Genomic DNA, 19,680 nt, shown 5'->3' on the forward strand with positions numbered 1-19,680 from the left:
TATGTCTTATAATGTTTATATTTGTACTTATGTCTTGTATTGCTGGTAAGTAACTTTCTTGCACTTAGGTCTGTTTATTGCAAATATCTTTGACCTGTTTTTATGTCTTATAATGTTTATATTTGTACTTATGTGTTGCATTGCTGGTAAGTAACTTTCTTGACAGGTCTTTGAGTTGTTTTTATGTCTTTTAATGTTTATGTCTGTATGTATGTCTTCAATTGCTGTTAAGTAACTTTCTTGCACTGAGGTCTGTTTGTTGCAAATATCTTTGACTTGTTTTTATGTCTTATAATGTTTATGTCTGTATGTATGTCTTCAATTGCTGTTAAGTAACTTTCTTGCACTGAGGTCTGTTTGTTGCAAATATCTTTGACCTGTTTTTATGTCTTATAATGTTTATATTTGTACTTATGTCTTGTATTGCTGGTAAGTAACTTTCTTGCACTTAGGTCTGTTTATTGCAAATATCTTTGACCTGTTTTTATGTCTTATAATGTTTATATTTGTACTTATGTGTTGCATTGCTGGTAAGTAACTTTCTTGACAGGTCTTTGAGTTGTTTTTATGTCTTTTAATGTTTATGTCTGTATGTATGTCTTCAATTGCTGTTAAGTAACTTTCTTGCACTGAGGTCTGTTTGTTGCAAATATCTTTGACTTGTTTTTATGTCTTATAATGTTTATGTCTGTATGTATGTCTTCAATTGCTGTTAAGTAACTTTCTTGCACTGAGGTCTGTTTGTTGCAAATATCTTTGACCTGTTTTTATGTCTTATAATGTTTATATTTGTACTTATGTGTTGCATTGCTGGTAAGTAACTTTCTTGCACTGAGGACTGTTTGTTGCAAATATCTTTGACTTGCTTTTATGTCTTATAATGTTTATGTGTGTATTTATGTCTTCAATTGCTGTTAAGTAACTTTCTTGCACTGAGGTCTGTTTGTTGCAAATATCTTTGACCTGCTTTTATGTTTTATAATGTTTATGTGTGTATTTATGTCTTGTATTGCTGGTAAGTAACTTTCTTGCACTGAGGTCTGTTTGTTGCAAATATCTTTGACCTGTTTTTATGTCTTCTAATGTTTATATTTGTACTTATGTGTTGCATTGCTGGTAAGTAACTTTCTTGCACTGAGGTCTGTTTATTGCAAATAACTTTTGACTTGTTTTTATGTCTTATAATGTTTATATTTGTACTTATGTGTTGCATTGCTGGTAAGTAACTTTCTTGCACTGAGGTCTGTTTGTTGCAAATATCTTTGACTTGCTTTTATGTTTTATAATGTTTATGTGTGTATTTATGTCTTGTATTGCTGGTAAGTAACTTTCTTGCACTGAGGTCTGTTTGTTGCAAATATCTTTGACCTGTTTTTATGTCTTATAATGTTTATATTTGTACTTATGTCTTGTATTGCTGGTAAGTAACTTTCTTGCACTTAGGTCTGTTTATTGCAAATATCTTTGACCTGTTTTTATGTCTTATAATGTTTATATTTGTACTTATGTCTTCAATTGCTGTTAAGTAACTTTCTTGCACTGAGGTCTGTTTGTTGCAAATATCTTTGACTTGCTTTTATGTTTTATAATGTTTATGTGTCTATTTATGTCTTGTATTGCTGGTAAGTAACTTTCTTGCACTGACGTCTGTTTGTTGCAAATATCTTTGACCTGTTTTTATGTCTTGTAATGTTTATGTGTGTATTTATGTCTTGTATTGCTGGTAAGGAACTTTCTTGCACTGACGTCTGTTTGTTGCAAACATCTTTGACCTGTTTTTATGTCTTGTAATGTTTATGTGTGTATTTATGTCTTGTATTGCTGGTAAGTAACTTTCTTGCACTTAGGTCTGTTTGTTGCAAATATCTTTGACTTGCTTTTATGTTTTATAATGTTTATGTGTGTATTTATGTTTTGTATTGCTGGTAAGTAACTTTCTTGCACTGAGGTCTGTTTGTTGCAAATATCTTTGACTTGCTTTTATGTTTTATAATGTTTATGTGTGTATTTATGTTTTGTATTGCTGGTAAGTAACTTTCTTGCACTGAGGTCTGTTTGTTGCAAATATCTTTGACCTGTTTTTATGTCTTATAATGTTTATATTTGTACTCATGTCTTGTATTGCTGGTAAGTAACTTTCTTGCACTGAGGTCTGTTTGTTGCAAATATCTTTGACCTGTTTTTATGTCTTATAATGTTTATATTTGTACTCATGTCTTGTATTGCTGGTAAGTAACTTTCTTGCATTGAGGTCTGTTTGTTGCAAATATCTTTGACTTGTTTTTATGTCTTATATGTTTATGTCTGTATGTATGTCTTCAATTGCTGTTAAGTAACTTTCTTGCACTTAGGTCTGTTTATTGCAAATATCTTTGACCTGTTTTTATGTCTTATAATGTTTATATTTGTACTTATGTCTTGTATTGCTGCTAAGTAACTTTCTTGCACTTAGGTCTGTTTGTTGCAAATATCTTTGACCTGTTTTTATGTCTTATAATGTTTATATTTGTACTTATGTCTTGTATTGCTGGTAAGTAGCTTTCTTGCACTGAGGTCTGTTTGTTGCAAATATCTTTGACTTGCTTTTATGTTTTATAATGTTTATGTGTCTATTTATGTCTTGTATTGCTGGTAAGTAACTTTCTTGCACTGACGTCTGTTTGTTGCAAATATCTTTGACTTGCTTTTATGTTTTATAATGTTTATGTGTGTATTTATGTCTTGTATTGCTGGTAAGTAACTTTCTTGCACTGAGGTCTGTTTATTGCGAATATCTTTGACTTGTTTTTATGTCTTGTAATGTTTATGTGTGTATTTATGTCTTGTATTGCTGGTAAGTAACTTTCTTGCACTGACGTCTGTTTGTTGCAAACATCTTTGACCTGTTTTTATGTCTTGTAATGTTTATGTGTGTATTTATGTCTTGTATTGCTGGTAAGTAACTTTCTTGCACTGACGTCTGTTTGTTGCAAACATCTTTGACCTGTTTTTATGTCTTATAATGTTTATGTGTGTATGTATGTCTTCAATTGCTGTTAAGTAACTTTCTTGCACTGAGGTCTGTTTGTTGCAAACATCTTTGACCTGTTTTTATGTCTTATAATGTTTATGTGTGTATGTATGTCTTCAATTGCTGTTAAGTAACTTTCTTGCACTGACGTCTGTTTGTTGCAAACATCTTTGACCTGTTTTTATGTCTTGTAATGTTTATGTGTGTATTTATGTCTTGTATTGCTGGTAAGTAACTTTCTTGCACTGACGTCTGTTTGTTGCAAACATCTTTGACCTGTTTTTATGTCTTATAATGTTTATGTGTGTATGTATGTCTTCAATTGCTGTTAAGTAACTTTCTTGCACTGACGTCTGTTTGTTGCAAACATCTTTGACCTGTTTTTATGTCTTGTAATGTTTATGTGTGTATTTATGTCTTGTATTGCTGGTAAGTAACTTTCTTGCACTGACGTCTGTTTGTTGCAAATATCTTTGACCTGTTTTTATGTCTTGTAATTTTTTATCTGTGTATTTATGTCTTGTATTGCTGGTAAGTAACTTTCTTGCACTGAGGTCTGTTTGTTGCAAATATCTTTGACCTGTTTTTATGTCTTGTAATGTTTATATTTGTACTTATGTCTTGTATTGCTGGTAAGTAACTTTCTTGCACTTAGGTCTGTTTATTGCAAATATCTTTGACTTGTTTTTATGTCTTATAATGTTTATGTCTGTATTTATGTCTGGTATTGCTGGTAAGTAACTTTCTTGCACTGAGGTCTGTTTATTGCAAATATCTTTGACCTGTTTTTATGTCTTATAATGTTTATGTCTGTATGTATGTCTTCAATTGCTCTTAAGTAACTTTCTTGCACTGAGGTCTGTTTGTTGCAAATATCTTTGACTTATTTTTATGTCTTATAATGTTTATGTCTGTATGTATGTCTTCAATTGCTGTTAAGTAACTTTCTTGCACTGAGGTCTGTTTGTTGCAAATATCTTTGACTTGTTTTTATGTCTTATAATGTTTATGTGTGTACTTATGTGTTGCATTGCTGGTAAGTTACTTTCTTGCACTGAGGTCTGTTTGTTGCAAATATCTTTGACTTGTTTATATGTCTTATAATGTTTATGTCTGTATGTATGTCTTCAATTGCTGTTAAGTAACTTTCTTGCACTGAGGTCTGTTTGTTGCAAATATCTTTGACTTGTTTTTATGTCTTATAATGTTTATGTCTGTATGTATGTCTTCAATTGCTCTTAAGTAACTTTCTTGCACTGAGGTCTGTTTGTTGCAAATATCTTTGACCTGTTTTTATGTCTTATAATGTTTATATTTGTACTTATGTCTTGTATTGCTGGTAAGTAACTTTCTTGCACTTAGGTCTGTTTATTGGAAATATCTTTGACCTGTTTTTATGTCTTATAATGTTTATATTTGTACTTATGTCTTGTATTGCTGGTAAGTAACTTTCTTGCACTGAGGTCTGTTTATTGCAAATATCTTTGACCTGTTTTTATGTCTTATAATGTTTATATTTGTACTTATGTCTTCAATTGCTGGTAAGTAACTTTCTTGCACTGAGGTCTGTTTATTGCAAATATCTTTGACTTGTTTTTATGTCTTATAATGTTTATGTGTGTACTTATGTGTTGCATTGCTGGTAAGTTACTTTCTTGCACTGAGGTCTGTTTGTTGCAAATATCTTTGACTTGTTTATATGTCTTATAATGTTTATGTCTGTATGTATGTCTTCAATTGCTGTTAAGTAACTTTCTTGCACTGAGGTCTGTTTGTTGCAAATATCTTTGACTTGTTTTTATGTCTTATAATGTTTATGTCTGTATGTATGTCTTCAATTGCTCTTAAGTAACTTTCTTGCACTGAGGTCTGTTTGTTGCAAATATCTTTGACCTGTTTTTATGTCTTATAATGTTTATATTTGTACTTATGTCTTGTATTGCTGGTAAGTAACTTTCTTGCACTTACGTCTGTTTATTGGAAATATCTTTGACCTGTTTTTATGTCTTATAATGTTTATATTTGTACTTATGTCTTGTATTGCTGGTAAGTAACTTTCTTGCACTGAGGTCTGTTTGTTGCAAATATCTTTGACCTGTTTTTATGTCTTATAATGTTTATGTGTGTATTTATGTCTTGTATTGCTGGTAAGTAACTTTCTTGCACTGAGGTCTGTTTATTGCAAATATCTTTGACCTGTTTTTATGTCTTATAATGTTTATATTTGTACTTATGTCTTGTATTGCTGGTAAGTAACTTTCTTGCACTGAGGTCTGTTTGTTGCAAATATCTTTGACCTGTTTTTATGTCTTATAATGTTTATGTGTGTATTTATGTCTTGTATTGCTGGTAAGTAACTTTCTTGCACTGAGGTCTGTTTATTGCAAATATCTTTGACCTGTTTTTATGTCTTATAATGTTTATATTTGTACTTATGTCTTGTATTGCTGGTAAGTAACTTTCTTGCACTGAGGTCTGTTTATTGCAAATATCTTTGACCTGTTTTTATGTCTTATAATGTTTATATTTGTACTTATGTCTTCAATTGCTGGTAAGTAACTTTCTTGCACTGAGGTCTGTTTGTTGCAAATAACTTTGACTTGTTTTTATGTCTTCTAATGTTCATATTTGTATGTATGTCTTCAATTGCTGGTAAGTAACTTTCTTGCACTGAGGTCTGTTTGTTGCAAATATCTTTGACTTGTTTTTATGTCTTTTAATGTTTATGTGTGTATGTATGTCTTCAATTGCTGTTAAGTAACTTTCTTGCACTGAGGTCTGTTTGTTGCAAATATCTTTGACTTGCTTTTATGTCTTGTAATGTTTATGTGTGTATTTATGTCTTGTATTGCTGGTAAGTAACTTTCTTGCACTGAGGTCTGTTTGTTGCAAATATCTTTGACTTGTTTTTATGTCTTTTAATGTTTATGTGTGTATGTATGTCTTCAATTGCTGTTAAGTAACTTTCTTGCACTGAGGTCTGTTTGTTGCAAATATCTTTGACTTGCTTTTATGTCTTGTAATGTTTATGTGTGTATTTATGTCTTGTATTGCTGGTAAGTAACTTTCTTGCACTGAGGTCTGTTTGTTGCAAATATCTTTGACCTGTTTTTATGTCTTCTAATGTTTATATTTGTACTTATGTGTTGCATTGCTGGTAAGTAACTTTCTTGCACTGAGGTCTGTTTGTTGCAAATATCTTTGACTTGTTTTTATGTCTTATAATGTTTATGTGTGTATTTATGTCTTGTAATGATTATGTGTGTATGTATGTCTTGGATTGCTGGTAAGTAACTTTCTTGCACTGAGGTCTGTTTATTGCAAATATCTTTGACCTGTTTTTATGTCTTATAATGTTTATATTTGTACTTATGTCTTGTATTGCTGGTAAGTAACTTTCTTGCATTGAGGTCTGTTTGTTGCAAATATCTTTGACTTGTTTTTATGTCTTATATGTTTATGTCTGTATGTATGTCTTCAATTGCTGTTAAGTAACTTTCTTGCACTGAGGTCTGTTTGTTGCAAATATCTTTGACCTGTTTTTATGTCTTATAATGTTTATATTTGTACTTATGTCTTGTATTGCTGGTAAGTAACTTTCTTGCACTTAGGTCTGTTTATTGCAAATATCTTTGACCTGTTTTTATGTCTTATAATGTTTATATTTGTACTTATGTCTTGTATTGCTGCTAAGTAACTTTCTTGCACTTAGGTCTGTTTGTTGCAAATATCTTTGACCTGTTTTTATGTCTTATAATGTTTATATTTGTACTTATGTCTTGTATTGCTGGTAAGTAACTTTCTTGCACTTAGGTCTGTTTATTGGAAATATCTTTGACCTGTTTTTATGTCTTATAATGTTTATATTTGTACTTATGTCTTGTATTGCTGGTAAGTAACTTTCTTGCACTGAGGTCTGTTTGTTGCAAATATCTTTGACTTGCTTTTATGTCTTATAATGTTTATGTGTCTATTTATGTCTTGTATTGCTGGTAAGTAACTTTCTTGCACTGACGTCTGTTTGTTGCAAATATCTTTGACTTGCTTTTATGTTTTATAATGTTTATGTGTGTATTTATGTCTTGTATTGCTGGTAAGTAACTTTCTTGCACTGAGGTCTGTTTATTGCGAATATCTTTGACTTGTTTTTATGTCTTGTAATGTTTATGTGTGTATTTATGTCTTGTATTGCTGGTAAGTAACTTTCTTGCACTGACGTCTGTTTGTTGCAAACATCTTTGACCTGTTTTTATGTCTTGTAATGTTTATGTGTGTATTTATGTCTTGTATTGCTGGTAAGTAACTTTCTTGCACTGACGTCTGTTTGTTGCAAACATCTTTGACCTGTTTTTATGTCTTATAATGTTTATATTTGTACTTATGTCTTGTATTGCTGGTAAGTAACTTTCTTGCACTGAGGTCTGTTTGTTGCAAATATTTTTCACTTGTATTTATGTCTTGTATTGCTAATTGTTAGGAACCCTAACTTTATTTATTTTTTTAATAGTAAGATGTATGTATGTATGTATGTGTGTGTGTGTGTGTGTGTGTGTATATATGTGTGTCTGTCTGTGTGTGTGTGTGTGTGTGTGTGTGTGTGTGTGTGTGTGTGTGTATATATGTGTGTGTGTGTGTGTGTGTGTGTATGTGTGTGTGTGTGTGTGTATGTGTGTGTGTGTGTGTGTGTGTGTGTGTGTGTGTGTGTGTGTATATGTGTGTCTGTCTGTCTGTGTGTGTCTGTTTATTGTCCACAGATGAGGTTTGAAGTGTCTGTGTGGTGCAGCTGGTCTGGTCTGTCTCTGTACAGTCGAGGCTGCACCCACCCATAAAACGGTGGAGGCTCACCAGGACATGCACACCTCACAAGTTCCCGGCTCTCTCGGCTCGGTTGAAGACGGGTTTCTTGGAGAAGGGGAGGGCAGTGAGGCACAGTCCCCCGTCCCCCGACGCCCCTCGCGATGCCCCTCCTTCTTCGACTAACCCTCTGCAGAGGAGCCGTGAGAGCCAGGAACTTGTGAGTTTTGTATATCCACTCAGGCATCCTTCATACCTGGTCTGTAGGAAGTTCCTGTCAGAAGGAGGATGGACAGTGAACATTTTAAGCCCACTCGGCAGCGACAGATGGCCACCCCTTCCTGAGCCTGGTTCTGTCGGAGGTTTCTCCCCGTTAAAAGGGAGTTTTTCCTCCCCACCGTCGCCAAGTGCTTGCTCATAGGGGATTTTTTGGGCTTTTTTTCTTAAAACCAACCGCTGATAAGTTCACTGGCATCAAGTTTAGGACTCTGCAAATATTTAAATGGATAATTCGTCATCAAGTGAGGAATGATCCATTTAAATCATATTTGAGAGTCACATATATTTGTATATAAATATGATTTGTTGGACAATAAGGCAAATCACAGACTAATTTGGACAATTGGGAAAAATTAAATAAATAAAAAAAATTGGATAAAATGCATGTGTCATTGTTTCATATTGATTTCAAATAACATACCATTTGATTTCAACATATTTTTGTTACACTTGCAGTGGTGTTATTTTGTTATGATCCTGTTCCTTTTAAATATAAATATAAACCATCTAAATAGAAATGGAAAACTAGAAAGATTAAAAATATAGCTTTACTAATCTGAAAGTTATTTGTCATTGGATCCATCATTCCCACAGTGGAAACACATTATCTCATATTATGTTCAATTCTGTAGTTAAAAGTATAAAGTTTAATAATGTCTATTTTTAGTTTACTTTGTTAATAAACACATTTTTTAGTATTTTAGAAACACTAACATCATACATATCCAAATATGAAGCAATGTTTTAACTCCCATTTACATACAGACCTGTGGCCAACTTTACAAACCATTTTGAATTTTTCCAGCTGAGGCGTTCAAAATAGATATACTTTTGATTGTCACAGTGTTATTTGGGCAGCTGCCTGCCTAATATAACATAACATCACCACAATATTTTACATTAAATGAGGAAATGTATCTTTGTTTCCTCAGCTAAGACTGCTTGGCTGCTGTAGCTTGTGTTTATGTTGAGAGTGACATCTGATTTAAAAGCAAGAAGCAAAAGCCACTGAGCACCATCAGTCAGCACAGAGGCAATGCTACAAATTTAAGGAACGAAGGTCAATTCTTTGTGTGTGTACATGCACAGAGCACATGTGCACACGGTTGTGCAGATTAACTCACAGATGTATATGACAACTCACGTTTGTGGCATTAACATTGTTTTCCAATCTTAAACAGAAACAGAAAGCTCCAACCCGGAGGGCGGTGCACTGTTGGACGGACCAATCGGAGTCTGCGCTGCGGGACTGTTTTGATCACGCGGACTGGGAAATGTTTCACGTGGCCGCCAGAGACATTGATGAATACACAGACTCAGTCTGTGGATTTATCAGGAAATGCGTGGAAGATGTCGTCCCATCCAGAACAGTCAAATCCTTCCCAAATCAAAAACCCTGGATTAACGGAGATGTTCGCGCGGCACTGGCGGCACGGAACACCGCCTTTGCCTCCGCGAACACATCGGACTACAAACACGCACATTACCAACTCCGGAAGACGATCAAAGCAGCCAAACGTGAGTACAGGGACAGGGTGGAGCAACAGTTTGACAACCCTCGGAGTATGTGGCAGGGACTAAACACGATCACAGACTTTAGAGGGAAAACCAGCACACCGCAGACCACGGCCTCTCTGTGTGAGGATCTAAACGTATTCTACGCTAGATTCGACACAGCGAACACCATGAGACCGGACAGTGTGCGCACCGCGGATGACGTCAGTGCGCACACTGTGTCTGAGGAGGATGTGCGGAAGTGCTTCAGGAAGGTGAACGCACGCAAAGCTACTGGTCCGGACGGGATTCCCGGCCGCGTCCTCAGGTCATGCGCGGCTCAGCTGGCTGGAGTGTTCACGCACATCTTCAACCTTTCCCTCTCTCTGTCTGTAGTCCCAGCCTGCTTCAAAATGGCCACCGTCGTCCCTGTACCCAAATCCTCCACCATCTCCTCATTGAACGACTGGCGACCTGTAGCCCTGACCCCCATCGTAAGCAAATGCTTCGAGAAGCTGGTCAGGGACTTCATCTGCTCTGCACTACCCGACTCGCTGGACCCTCTACAGTTTGCATACCGCCACAACAGGTCCACTGATGATGCCATAGCCCTGACACTACACACTGCCCTGTCACACCTGGAGAAGAGAGACACGTATGTGAGGATGCTGTTTGTAGATTACAGCTCAGCATTCAATACCATCGTTCCCTCGAAGCTGGACAGGAAACTGCAGGATCTAGGACTGAGCAGCTCCCTCTGCAGCTGGATCCTTAGCTTCCTGTCTGACAGACGCCAGGTGGTCAGACTGGGCAGCATCACCTCATCCCCCATCACACTGAACACTGGTGCTCCACAGGGGTGTGTACTGAGCCCTCTCCTGTACTCACTCTACACCTACGACTGCACAGCCACTAACAGCTCCAACATCATTGTGAAGTTTGCGGACGACACTACAGTGGTGGGTCTTATCACCAACGGTGATGAGACGGCTTACAGGGAGGAGGTCAGCGCCCTGACCCACTGGTGTCAAGACAACCATCTCACCCTCAACGTCGCAAAGACAAAGGAGTTGATAGTGGACTTCCGGAGGTGCAGAGAAGTACACACCCCCATCACCATCAACGGCGCTGCTGTGGAGAGAGTGAGCAGCTTCCGGTTCCTTGGAGTACACCTGGCTGAGGATCTTACGTGGTCAGTACACACAAACAAAACAGTGAAGAAGGCGCAGCAGCGCCTCTTCTTTCTCAGGAGACTGAAAAGATTCGGCATGAGCCCCCGCATCCTCAGGACCTTCTATCACTGTGCCATTGAGAGCATCCTCACTGGATGCATCACCACCTGGTATGGCAACAGCACCGCCTACAACTGCAAAGCTCTCCAGCGAGTAGTGCGGTGCTCTGAACGGATAATTGGAGGTGAGCTTCCCTCCCTCCAAGACATCTACAGGAAGCGGTGCCTGAGGAAAGCGGGGAGGATCATCAAGGACTCCAGTCACCCCAGCCATAAACTGTTCAGACTGCTTCCATCAGGAAGGAGGTTCTGCAGCATCCGGTCCCGTACCAGCAGACTGAGAGACAGCTTTTTCCATCAGGCCATCAGACTGCTGAACACGTCATAGACACCTCAGCTTCACTACTGGAACTTCAACATTATGCACTCCACACTGTATATAAATGCCACTTGTTTTGCACATATTCAACTCTGTATATTTTATATATTTTATTATTATTATTATTATTATTATTTTATTTTATTTTTTTACTATTTAATTTGTAAAAATGTGTATACACACACACACACACGTAGGAAAATATTTAGTATACACATCCAGAAATGCATACACTATTATATATTGTACATATATTTATTAGTTTCAGGTTGGCCATTCTTGTATTTTGCTCGTTTGTGTTGTTGTGTTTGCACATCTCTGTTGCTTGTGGGGCTCGCACACAAGAATTTCACTCGCATGTGCTGTGCCAGTGTGCCTGCACATGTGATGTGACAATAAAAAGTGATTTGATTTGATTTAAATGTAATACATACATTTCCGTCATTGGCCATAATTCTTGCAAGGAAGGGACTCAAAGGTCACAAGTTATTAAATAAAATTAATTAAACACACCATTAAAAGAAGTTCACTATTCACTCCTTAAACGTCATAGCTAGCAGCAGTTATTTATATCTATGAAAGAGAGAGCTTAATTGTTTGATTAAGCTTGATTGGAATGTCAGCTCCACACTGTGGCTGGTTGATTAAATAAGTTGGGGGAGCAAAAGTAAAATGAGCTACTTGTGGGATACTATTTAACTTGGGTTGGGTAAGCTGCTCATTTTATGCTCATTTTACTTTTCAGATGGTGTCAAGCCTGGCAGTTTGGTGTAATTGTTAGCCTTGTAATTCATAGTAATATATTTCCCACACACAACCTCAACCTCTGCCTCTCCATGTGAGCAGAGACGCAGCAGCATCTTGTTTCTACAGGAAGCCTGATTAAAATGTTAGGCATTTATACGGTGTACAAGATTAAAGAATATAAAACTGATATTACTAAACCTGATTTCCTTCCATCTATTTTCTGCTGCTTATCTGAGTCCGGTCATGATGCCCAGACATCCCCCTCCCCAGCCACCTACTCCTGCTCTTCCTGGAGAACAGTGAGCCGCCACTCTGGTGCCTTTCGGTGTAAACGAGTAGCTTTCCAAATAACTCAGCTCTTCATCGTGTTTCTAAGGCAGAGGTCAGACATCCTTCAGAAGATGCTCATTTGTGTCAGATTTTAGTCATAGGTAAAGGTATGACTGTAGACTGACGGGTAAATCAACAGGGATCAATACCCTGCTCCTCTTTTTTCCAATACAAGTTCCTCTATCAAATCATTTTTTGACACTTGAGTCAGCAGTCCAAGCAGAGATGTCCAGAAGTTCCTTTTCCCACTTAAGTGGTATTTATGGTCACACAAATGCGTCTGACAACAGACAGGCAGCGAATACTGGGATACCACGGCGAGCCGGCCGAGATACATAATGTGTCCAGTGTGTGTTTGGTCTGCCCTTACCAGCTCGTCTAGGAGACATTCTGGAGGCCTCCTATTTCAGATGCCAGTCAAACCACCTACACTGGCTCCTTTCCTTTCTGTGAATGATCGCAGTTGAGGAGGAGAAGCTATGCTGTCCCCTGGTATGGTCTCCCCAAGGCAACTGGTTCTTGATGAGGGGCCAAACTTAAGTACAATTCAAAAGACCAAAGTTACTAGCCTGGGACCAGTACTGGGGAGGTTTCTTTGTTTTCCAGAACAGCTAATAGCTGTGCCCCATGAGTTCAGCTTAAAATATCCACACAGGTACTTCGTCCTCCCTCGGGTGGGCAGAGAGCTTTGTGGTCCAGGTTGTGGTCCAGTCCCCGGCTGCTTTAGCTGGCTTTAGAAAAAACCTGAAATTAGAATTAAAACTGTTTGTACCTTCACCTGTGTTACTTACAGTGATATGTTATGTAATTTGTTAACTGTCTCTTTAAGCTTTCAGCAGCTGGAGAGTTAAAAATAGTCTGTGTGAAAATAGGCAGGCGGTGAACTCGAGCCTGTGATACGTTTTTAATGTCAGGCTGTGACCACAAACACCAGAGTGGTCATCAGCATTCAGATCAGCTGATAGTAACCAGAAACGGCTTTATGGTCATTCTCTTAATTGTTATTGGCGTTTTCTTTTATTTGACTTGTTTAAAATAATAAAAAGCTGATTTGGGTTCATTTTATAAGCAAATCACATAACTTAATACAACAGAAATAAACTGACAGAGTAATGGAAAATAAAAAATTATAAATGTGGCCCAAAGCTACACGGATCACTGGCCACAATTCATTCAGCTGGAGGTCTTTTTTTTTTTCAAAGTTAATTTTAAATAGAAATAAATGTGGGCAAGAAATTAAAACTAAATAGGGAGCAAGCCTGAACCCTAAAGGCTTTACTAAGTGTTAATTATGCAGGTTTAGACATGGGCTGATTTGTAAGCTTGTGATAAACCTTAAATAAGTATATATTGTATATTTTTGTCTGTTCCCTTGAAACGCATGCAGGTTCTGCAGGAGTTTCAACAGCAGCTGTTTGTGCAGAAGAACATGGCGTTCCAGCAAGCAGTACGGTAAATACTGATGTTTTTCTCTTTTTATTCATTATTAAATGCATAAAATATCACATGCGATTGCTTTTAGTGATTATTGGGGAAAATAAACTCGTATTTATTATGCATGGAATGAAATCCCCAACCTTAAAAATTTAGAACTTAACATGATTTCTCTAAAATGTTCAAGTAAAACTTGAAGAATAATTTTTGAAACTATTAAAATCCAAATCTCAAAGTGTTTGGGTTGCTTTTAATACAAATTTTGTAGCATAAAATAAGGTTCGTGTTTGACTAATTTAGTTGGCAGGAGGTGTTAATCAGTTTACCGGAAAATCAATTTCTACAGAAAAGTGAAGTGAAATGTGGATCCTTCAGGTTTGAACTGCACAGGTTGGAAACCACAGGTAAAATGCTGTAATGAACACAGATCAGAGGAGATTGTTGAGAAGTGGAACAAAGCTCAACAGATGACAGATTAATTTGTTTAGACAACAATCAATACAAAATCAGACGAGTGGAACAAGCAGCTCACGGGCATCCTGAAAGCTGAGCTGGCCGTGGCCACAAAAGCCCGGACTGGACTCGGCTCAGGACCTTGATGCTCAAAGCGGCTTTAGGCAGAGCAGATCCACCTTTTTGGTCCACAGTTAAACATCTCAACAATACCAGATGCAGAAAAGATTTTTTTTTTTTTTAGACATTCATGATCACTGGAGTATGAAGCTTGAGAAGCTGGGTGATGACCTTTCCTCTAAATTGATACACAAGCAGGAAAAAATGTTCTAATTTTCTAAAAAATTGTAAGTAACAGACAAAGTAGCTCCATTGTTTGAGTGTCAATAATCTGTCTGCACTGAAATAAACAACTAATTTAAATAGATTTTAATCACAAAAGTGCTGCACACACATTATGGAACAGTCTGGGTAAGAAGTCAAAGCAGGAAACATAATAAGTCCTGCGTGATTGGTCTTTATCTTTGTTAGTCTGAACTATGAGCCTGAAGGCAGAACAGTGAACTTTGTACTGTACTCCTTGCCCTGCACAGGAACTTAGATTATTTCCCATTTTTAGTTTTTATTTACAGATGTGTCGTCTCATTTCCTCACCGTGGGACTATTTCCAGCTCGTGTTTGTTCCGACTTTATCAGACTGTTTATCTTCCTAAATAAATGCACAACCTCCACTTTTAATTAAATATTTGGATTGGACGTGGATCTTTAACATGTCACCAGGTGAAGGACTGGTGACATCCTTCAGAAGATGCTCATTTGTGTCAGATTTTAGTCATAGGTAAAGTTATGACTGTAGACTGACGGGTAAATCAACAGGGATCAATACCCTGCTCCTCTTTTTTCCAATACAAGTTCCTCTATCAAATCATTTTTTGACACTTGAGTCAGCAGTCCAAGCAGAGATGACCAGAAGTTCCTTTTCCCACTTAAGTGGTATTTATGGTCACACAAATGCGTCTGACAACAGACAGGCAGCGAATACTGGGATACCAGTTATAATTCTGACTTTGAAGTGAAGCCACTTTTTGTTTTGGCTGTTTTTAATCAGTTCCAGTCGTGTTTAACCCCCATTTAGATTTACTTTCCCAAACTTTGTGGCACTAATGATTCTGTGTCCAGGTTTAAAACACCTGCTCTTTGAATTTGTACAGAAATTCTAGTTTAAGTCTGAGTTTTGTGCTGCTTTGGAGTATTAGTTGTTTTATATTACCTGAGTCCTGAGTAAAGTGTGGTATAAATGCAGGCATGGTCTCAGTGTTTTCTTCAGTGTTCTGGCTGATGTTATTGAAGCCACAGTGAGCATTTTTGTCCGTTCACCAGTGTGGCGGTATTTGAAAAATATACATCACGGGTGAAATGAAGATGGTTAAACTGTTACATCGCAGCTTTAATTTGAATGAACGTGTTTGTCTGTCTGCAGGCTTCTCAGCCAGACGAGCTGACCATCGAGGAGCAGGAAATCTTGGAGGTCATCGATGATGGCGACATGGAGGACTGGGTCAAGGTACAAAAATAACACAAACACAGTTATGTAGCAGATGCACTCTCATGTTTGAGGGTTGGTTGTTTTGTGTATTAGTTCACTCTCTGGCTCTTAGACTGTTTGACAAACATTTAGTTTCAGTTTTTATAAGACCCCGCACCGGTACAGACTATCTACTGGACGTTTTAGTGTTTCTCTGGGATCAGTTGAACTGATGTGGCTTCAGGAATTAGAATAATTCAACTAAAATGCGTGCGGTGCATTGAGGCAGGTCAGGTTGGCCTGGGTGGTAGAAGCTCTGCTGAACATAAAGACAAATCAAAAAATGTACAAATACACAGTTCTCTGCTTCTTTTTTGGCCCTGCAGCCGTAAAGGGCTGATGGGAGATTCTCGTCACCCAGCCGGGCAGGCAGGTGGGCGGGCATGGCACCCAAGTTTGTGAATGCAATAATTCATGAATGAGGCAGTTTTTAAATTCATACCTTAAGTGCAGCTACTGAAAATCTGGACCAAATCCTGATTGATGGTGATCCAATCCTGCCTCAGCAGCGCTCCGGTTTGATCACAGTTTGTCAGCTTCTGCTTTTTAACAGCGGTTCGTGGACTCTTGATCAGTTTGAGATCTGCGGAGTGACCTGGTCATGGATATAAAATGTTAATTTGATGATCTCCCAGCTACTTAGTTGTCATTTTCACTTTGTTTGTCACAGACTGTTACAAAGTTGCTCCTGGACCTTTGGGAGAAAATTTGAGAAGTCTTTGAGGACATTTTTCGGGTGGTCAGTGGTGTCTACTTAAATGTAGAAATGTCAGCTGTGGATGCTCCCATCATTGTGTGAAGTCATTCTTTTATAAACGCCTCTGCAGAGCTGCTGGTGTGTAGTCATTGTGTACTTTGTGTGTGGTTGTTTTCAGATCATTTCCCTGAAGGAACATTGTGCATTGTTGCTGTTTTACTTTTGTTTATTGTGTAAGTCTGGCTTTCCTGTGAGCCATTGTGCAAATGTTCCACGTGTTGAGCCAATATTTTATGTATATTTACTTAGGTGATTATCTTTTCATATACAGATATAGTGTTTTAATGGGGTATTTATTTTAATGAATATAATCATACATAAAAATGTGAGCAATATCATTTATATAGATCTGTTTTAGTGCTGTGATTCCCCACAGCATGCCCCAACAGAGATCCCAATACCTCTGAGTGTTTTCAATCTGAATGAAAATAAGTAAGCAGCGGCAGGGGAGGCCACCGGTGTTCATGAAATCAAGCTTCATGAATTCAGCAGAGGCTTGTTTAGGATTTTAGATTTCTCGTTAATTCAGGAAGAGAGAACAAAAGCTCTCCTATTATTCTCTTTGTGGCTGTTATTAAATTCTGGCGACGATGCAGTGATATTGTTACAGCCCTACTCTTTACATCTGACTTTATTTTTTCTCATTAGGAGTTTTCCTGTTGAAACATTTTTGGCTGTTGTCATCGTCTGTGTGCATTGTCTGTGTTTCCAGGCCAGAAACCGTAGCGGACAGGTGGGCTACGTCCCGGAGAAATACCTGCAGCTGCCCTCCTCCAACAGCCTGCTGAGCATGCTGCAGTCGCTGGCCGCGCTGGACGCCCGATCCCAGTCCTCCAGCAACTCCACCGAACCTGAAACCGAACTCCCAACCGGCTCCGTCAACGGAGACTCGAGGAGTGAGATCCGCCTCCACCAGATAATATCGGAGTTTTGATTTCCTGCTTTGTTTAATACCCTCGTTGCCACTGTCTGTGTTGCAGTTTCATTCGCAAAGGCTTTGTACGACTACGCGGGACAAACGGAAGATGAGCTGTCGTTCCCAGAAGGCGCCATCATCCCCATCCTGAGCAGAGAGACCCACGAGGACGATGGCTTCTGGGAGGGCGAGTTTAACGGCGTTGTTGGTGTAAGAGTTCAAATAATAGTTTGCAAAAGCTTGTGACTGCAAAATTGTGTCTGCCTAAGGGACAGTTTGTTCCAGGAGATAAGCGAGAAGATTAATAGGAAGCACCTGGCCTCCAGACGGAGAAGATGTCCTTTTAAATGTGTCCAAAGTCGTCAACAGAACATTTGTGGTTTTGAAACTTATGCCTGTGTTGTATCTGCTTGACGCATGAGGGTGCGTCATAAAAGTAAACCCTGATGGTATAAAACAACTGCTTGTGTATCATTGGGCGGAGATCGATGCTGTCTGTGGGCAGTGTTCATCTCCCCACGCGCGTGTTCATTAAAATCATTGTTTGACCGAAGCTCTTCTGGACCATTATTGTTTTGTGCTCACCCTCAATATTTGAACTCGTAACAAACAGCAATAACAGCAAAACATGTAATGGACGTGCTGGTCCACTAGACAACATCATGTTGATGTAAAGCTTTGGGTCTCTTATGCAAAGTAAAGAGGCTGAAATAAGGTGTCCATGAGTATCAGTTTTCAACATTCAGTATTAAGAGACAAAGACTGTACGGGTTGGGCCAGTCGTCAAGTCCTGGAGCAAAGTGAGCCTGCAAATCAATAAGATGCAAATCAGTTTATACCTTTCATATAATGTTTGAATTTGTTTATTCTGAGTTTTATTGTTCAGTTAGTTTCCACAGTTCATATATCATGTGTAATTTTTCATTAGTTTTAGTGTTTGTTTGTATTTTATTCTATTCATGATGGTTGTGTTGACAGATTTGTCCAAATTTAAAGCTATAGATGTGAACTTTTGGTTCCTTTATTATTACCTGTATAATTAGTTTCAGTCTTTGTGAAGTGGGGAAGGAGGACCCAAAAGCAGGACTCGTGCGATGGAGAGTGCTCTTTATTTACAGTGCAGTAAATAAGACAACACAATAATCTCTTGAGCTCCCTCGACTCCTGTGTCATGTCTTCACCCAAAACTCCGTGCTCTCTGCTCCGTGGCTGCTGTCCACCTGTGCTCCACTCTCCTCCTCCTGGGAAAAAAAACAACAGAGGCAGCCGTCAGGACACCATGCCGCCTAATCAACAAAAAACAGTCCCAGTCTAAATAATCTAAAAGACCAACCACGGCTCCAGTGATGGCAACACACAGTTCTAGTGACCAACCCAGTGGGCGGCACTCGAGACGAAGCAGTTCAGGTGGCCTGCATACATTTAGTATCAGGCTTTACAAAAAAAAAGTTTCAACTATGTTAGGATCCATGTTCATCATGTGTGATGTGTGTTTACATTTGAAGGTGTTTGTGGATTTGTCACCTCTCTTCAAGGTGTGGTTTGTGTTTGATGCTGAAACAGATAAAGACTGCTGATTGGCTGAAGTGGGGTTCAATAAAAATTGTTTGGTTGTTGGTTTGGGCACTGCTCAGGTCCACATTAAATAAACTGCTGCTCATGTGTGTTTGTAGGTTCTCAGTCATCCAGGTCATGGTTGTCTAAGGAGCCTGGAAAGAAAGCGACTTTACTTCTTTAAGGTTCTGGATGATGTTTAACTTCTGATCCAAGAAGCTTCTTCAGTTGATGTGCTTCCTTTGCTCATTTTCCACCTCTGCACAGTTTCGTTTGATGACAATGCAGTGCAGTTCTCCCAAACATACAACAGAGGGCGCTATGCACATTCACTGAAGTGCAGAAAAATACAAGTGGAGGAGGAAACAAACAGCAGCATCAAGAGAGAAAACTGAAGTGTTCAAAGCGAGTTACTTTAGTCTCTTATTGTAATATTAATCGACATCTAAACATCACGTTGATGTTTCATGTTTGACTTCCGTGTCCTTTTACTGCTCAGTTGGAAAATATTGATGCAATTTAAAAGAAGAGGAGAAGAGTAATTTCTCTGTACTACTTCAAAAGTAATTTGAAAGCACTGCCTCATATGGAAAATGAATCATGATGAAATCCTGAAACAAATAGTGTTTGTGAATATGAAGAGTTTAGTTTTCAGTTTGGTCTTAGAAGTATAAAAATGCAGGACTGAAGACAAGATGGAAATGATGTGTTATGAGA

At 38.1% G+C, this 19,680-nt stretch overlaps 1 protein-coding gene across 1 annotated transcript; it reads left to right on the forward strand.

Moving 5' to 3' along the window:
- Positions 1-15,663: 15,663 nt before the first annotated feature.
- Positions 15,664-19,166, forward strand: LOC146630106 (F-BAR and double SH3 domains protein 2-like). The gene is made up of 4 exons (XM_085355595.1): positions 15,664-15,715; positions 17,206-17,389; positions 17,474-17,619; positions 19,083-19,166. Exons 1-4 carry the CDS (start codon positions 15,698-15,700, stop codon positions 19,164-19,166), a joined length of 432 nt encoding a protein of 143 aa, XP_085211721.1. The 5' UTR covers positions 15,664-15,697.
- The last annotated feature ends 514 nt before the right edge of the window (positions 19,167-19,680 follow it).

The sequence above is a fragment of the Diplotaxodon limnothrissa genome, linkage group LG6, assembly GCF_057381915.1.
Source record: "Diplotaxodon limnothrissa isolate DT_005_m linkage group LG6, D_limnothrissa_male_GT1.1, whole genome shotgun sequence".
NCBI lineage: Eukaryota > Metazoa > Chordata > Actinopteri > Cichliformes > Cichlidae > Diplotaxodon > Diplotaxodon limnothrissa.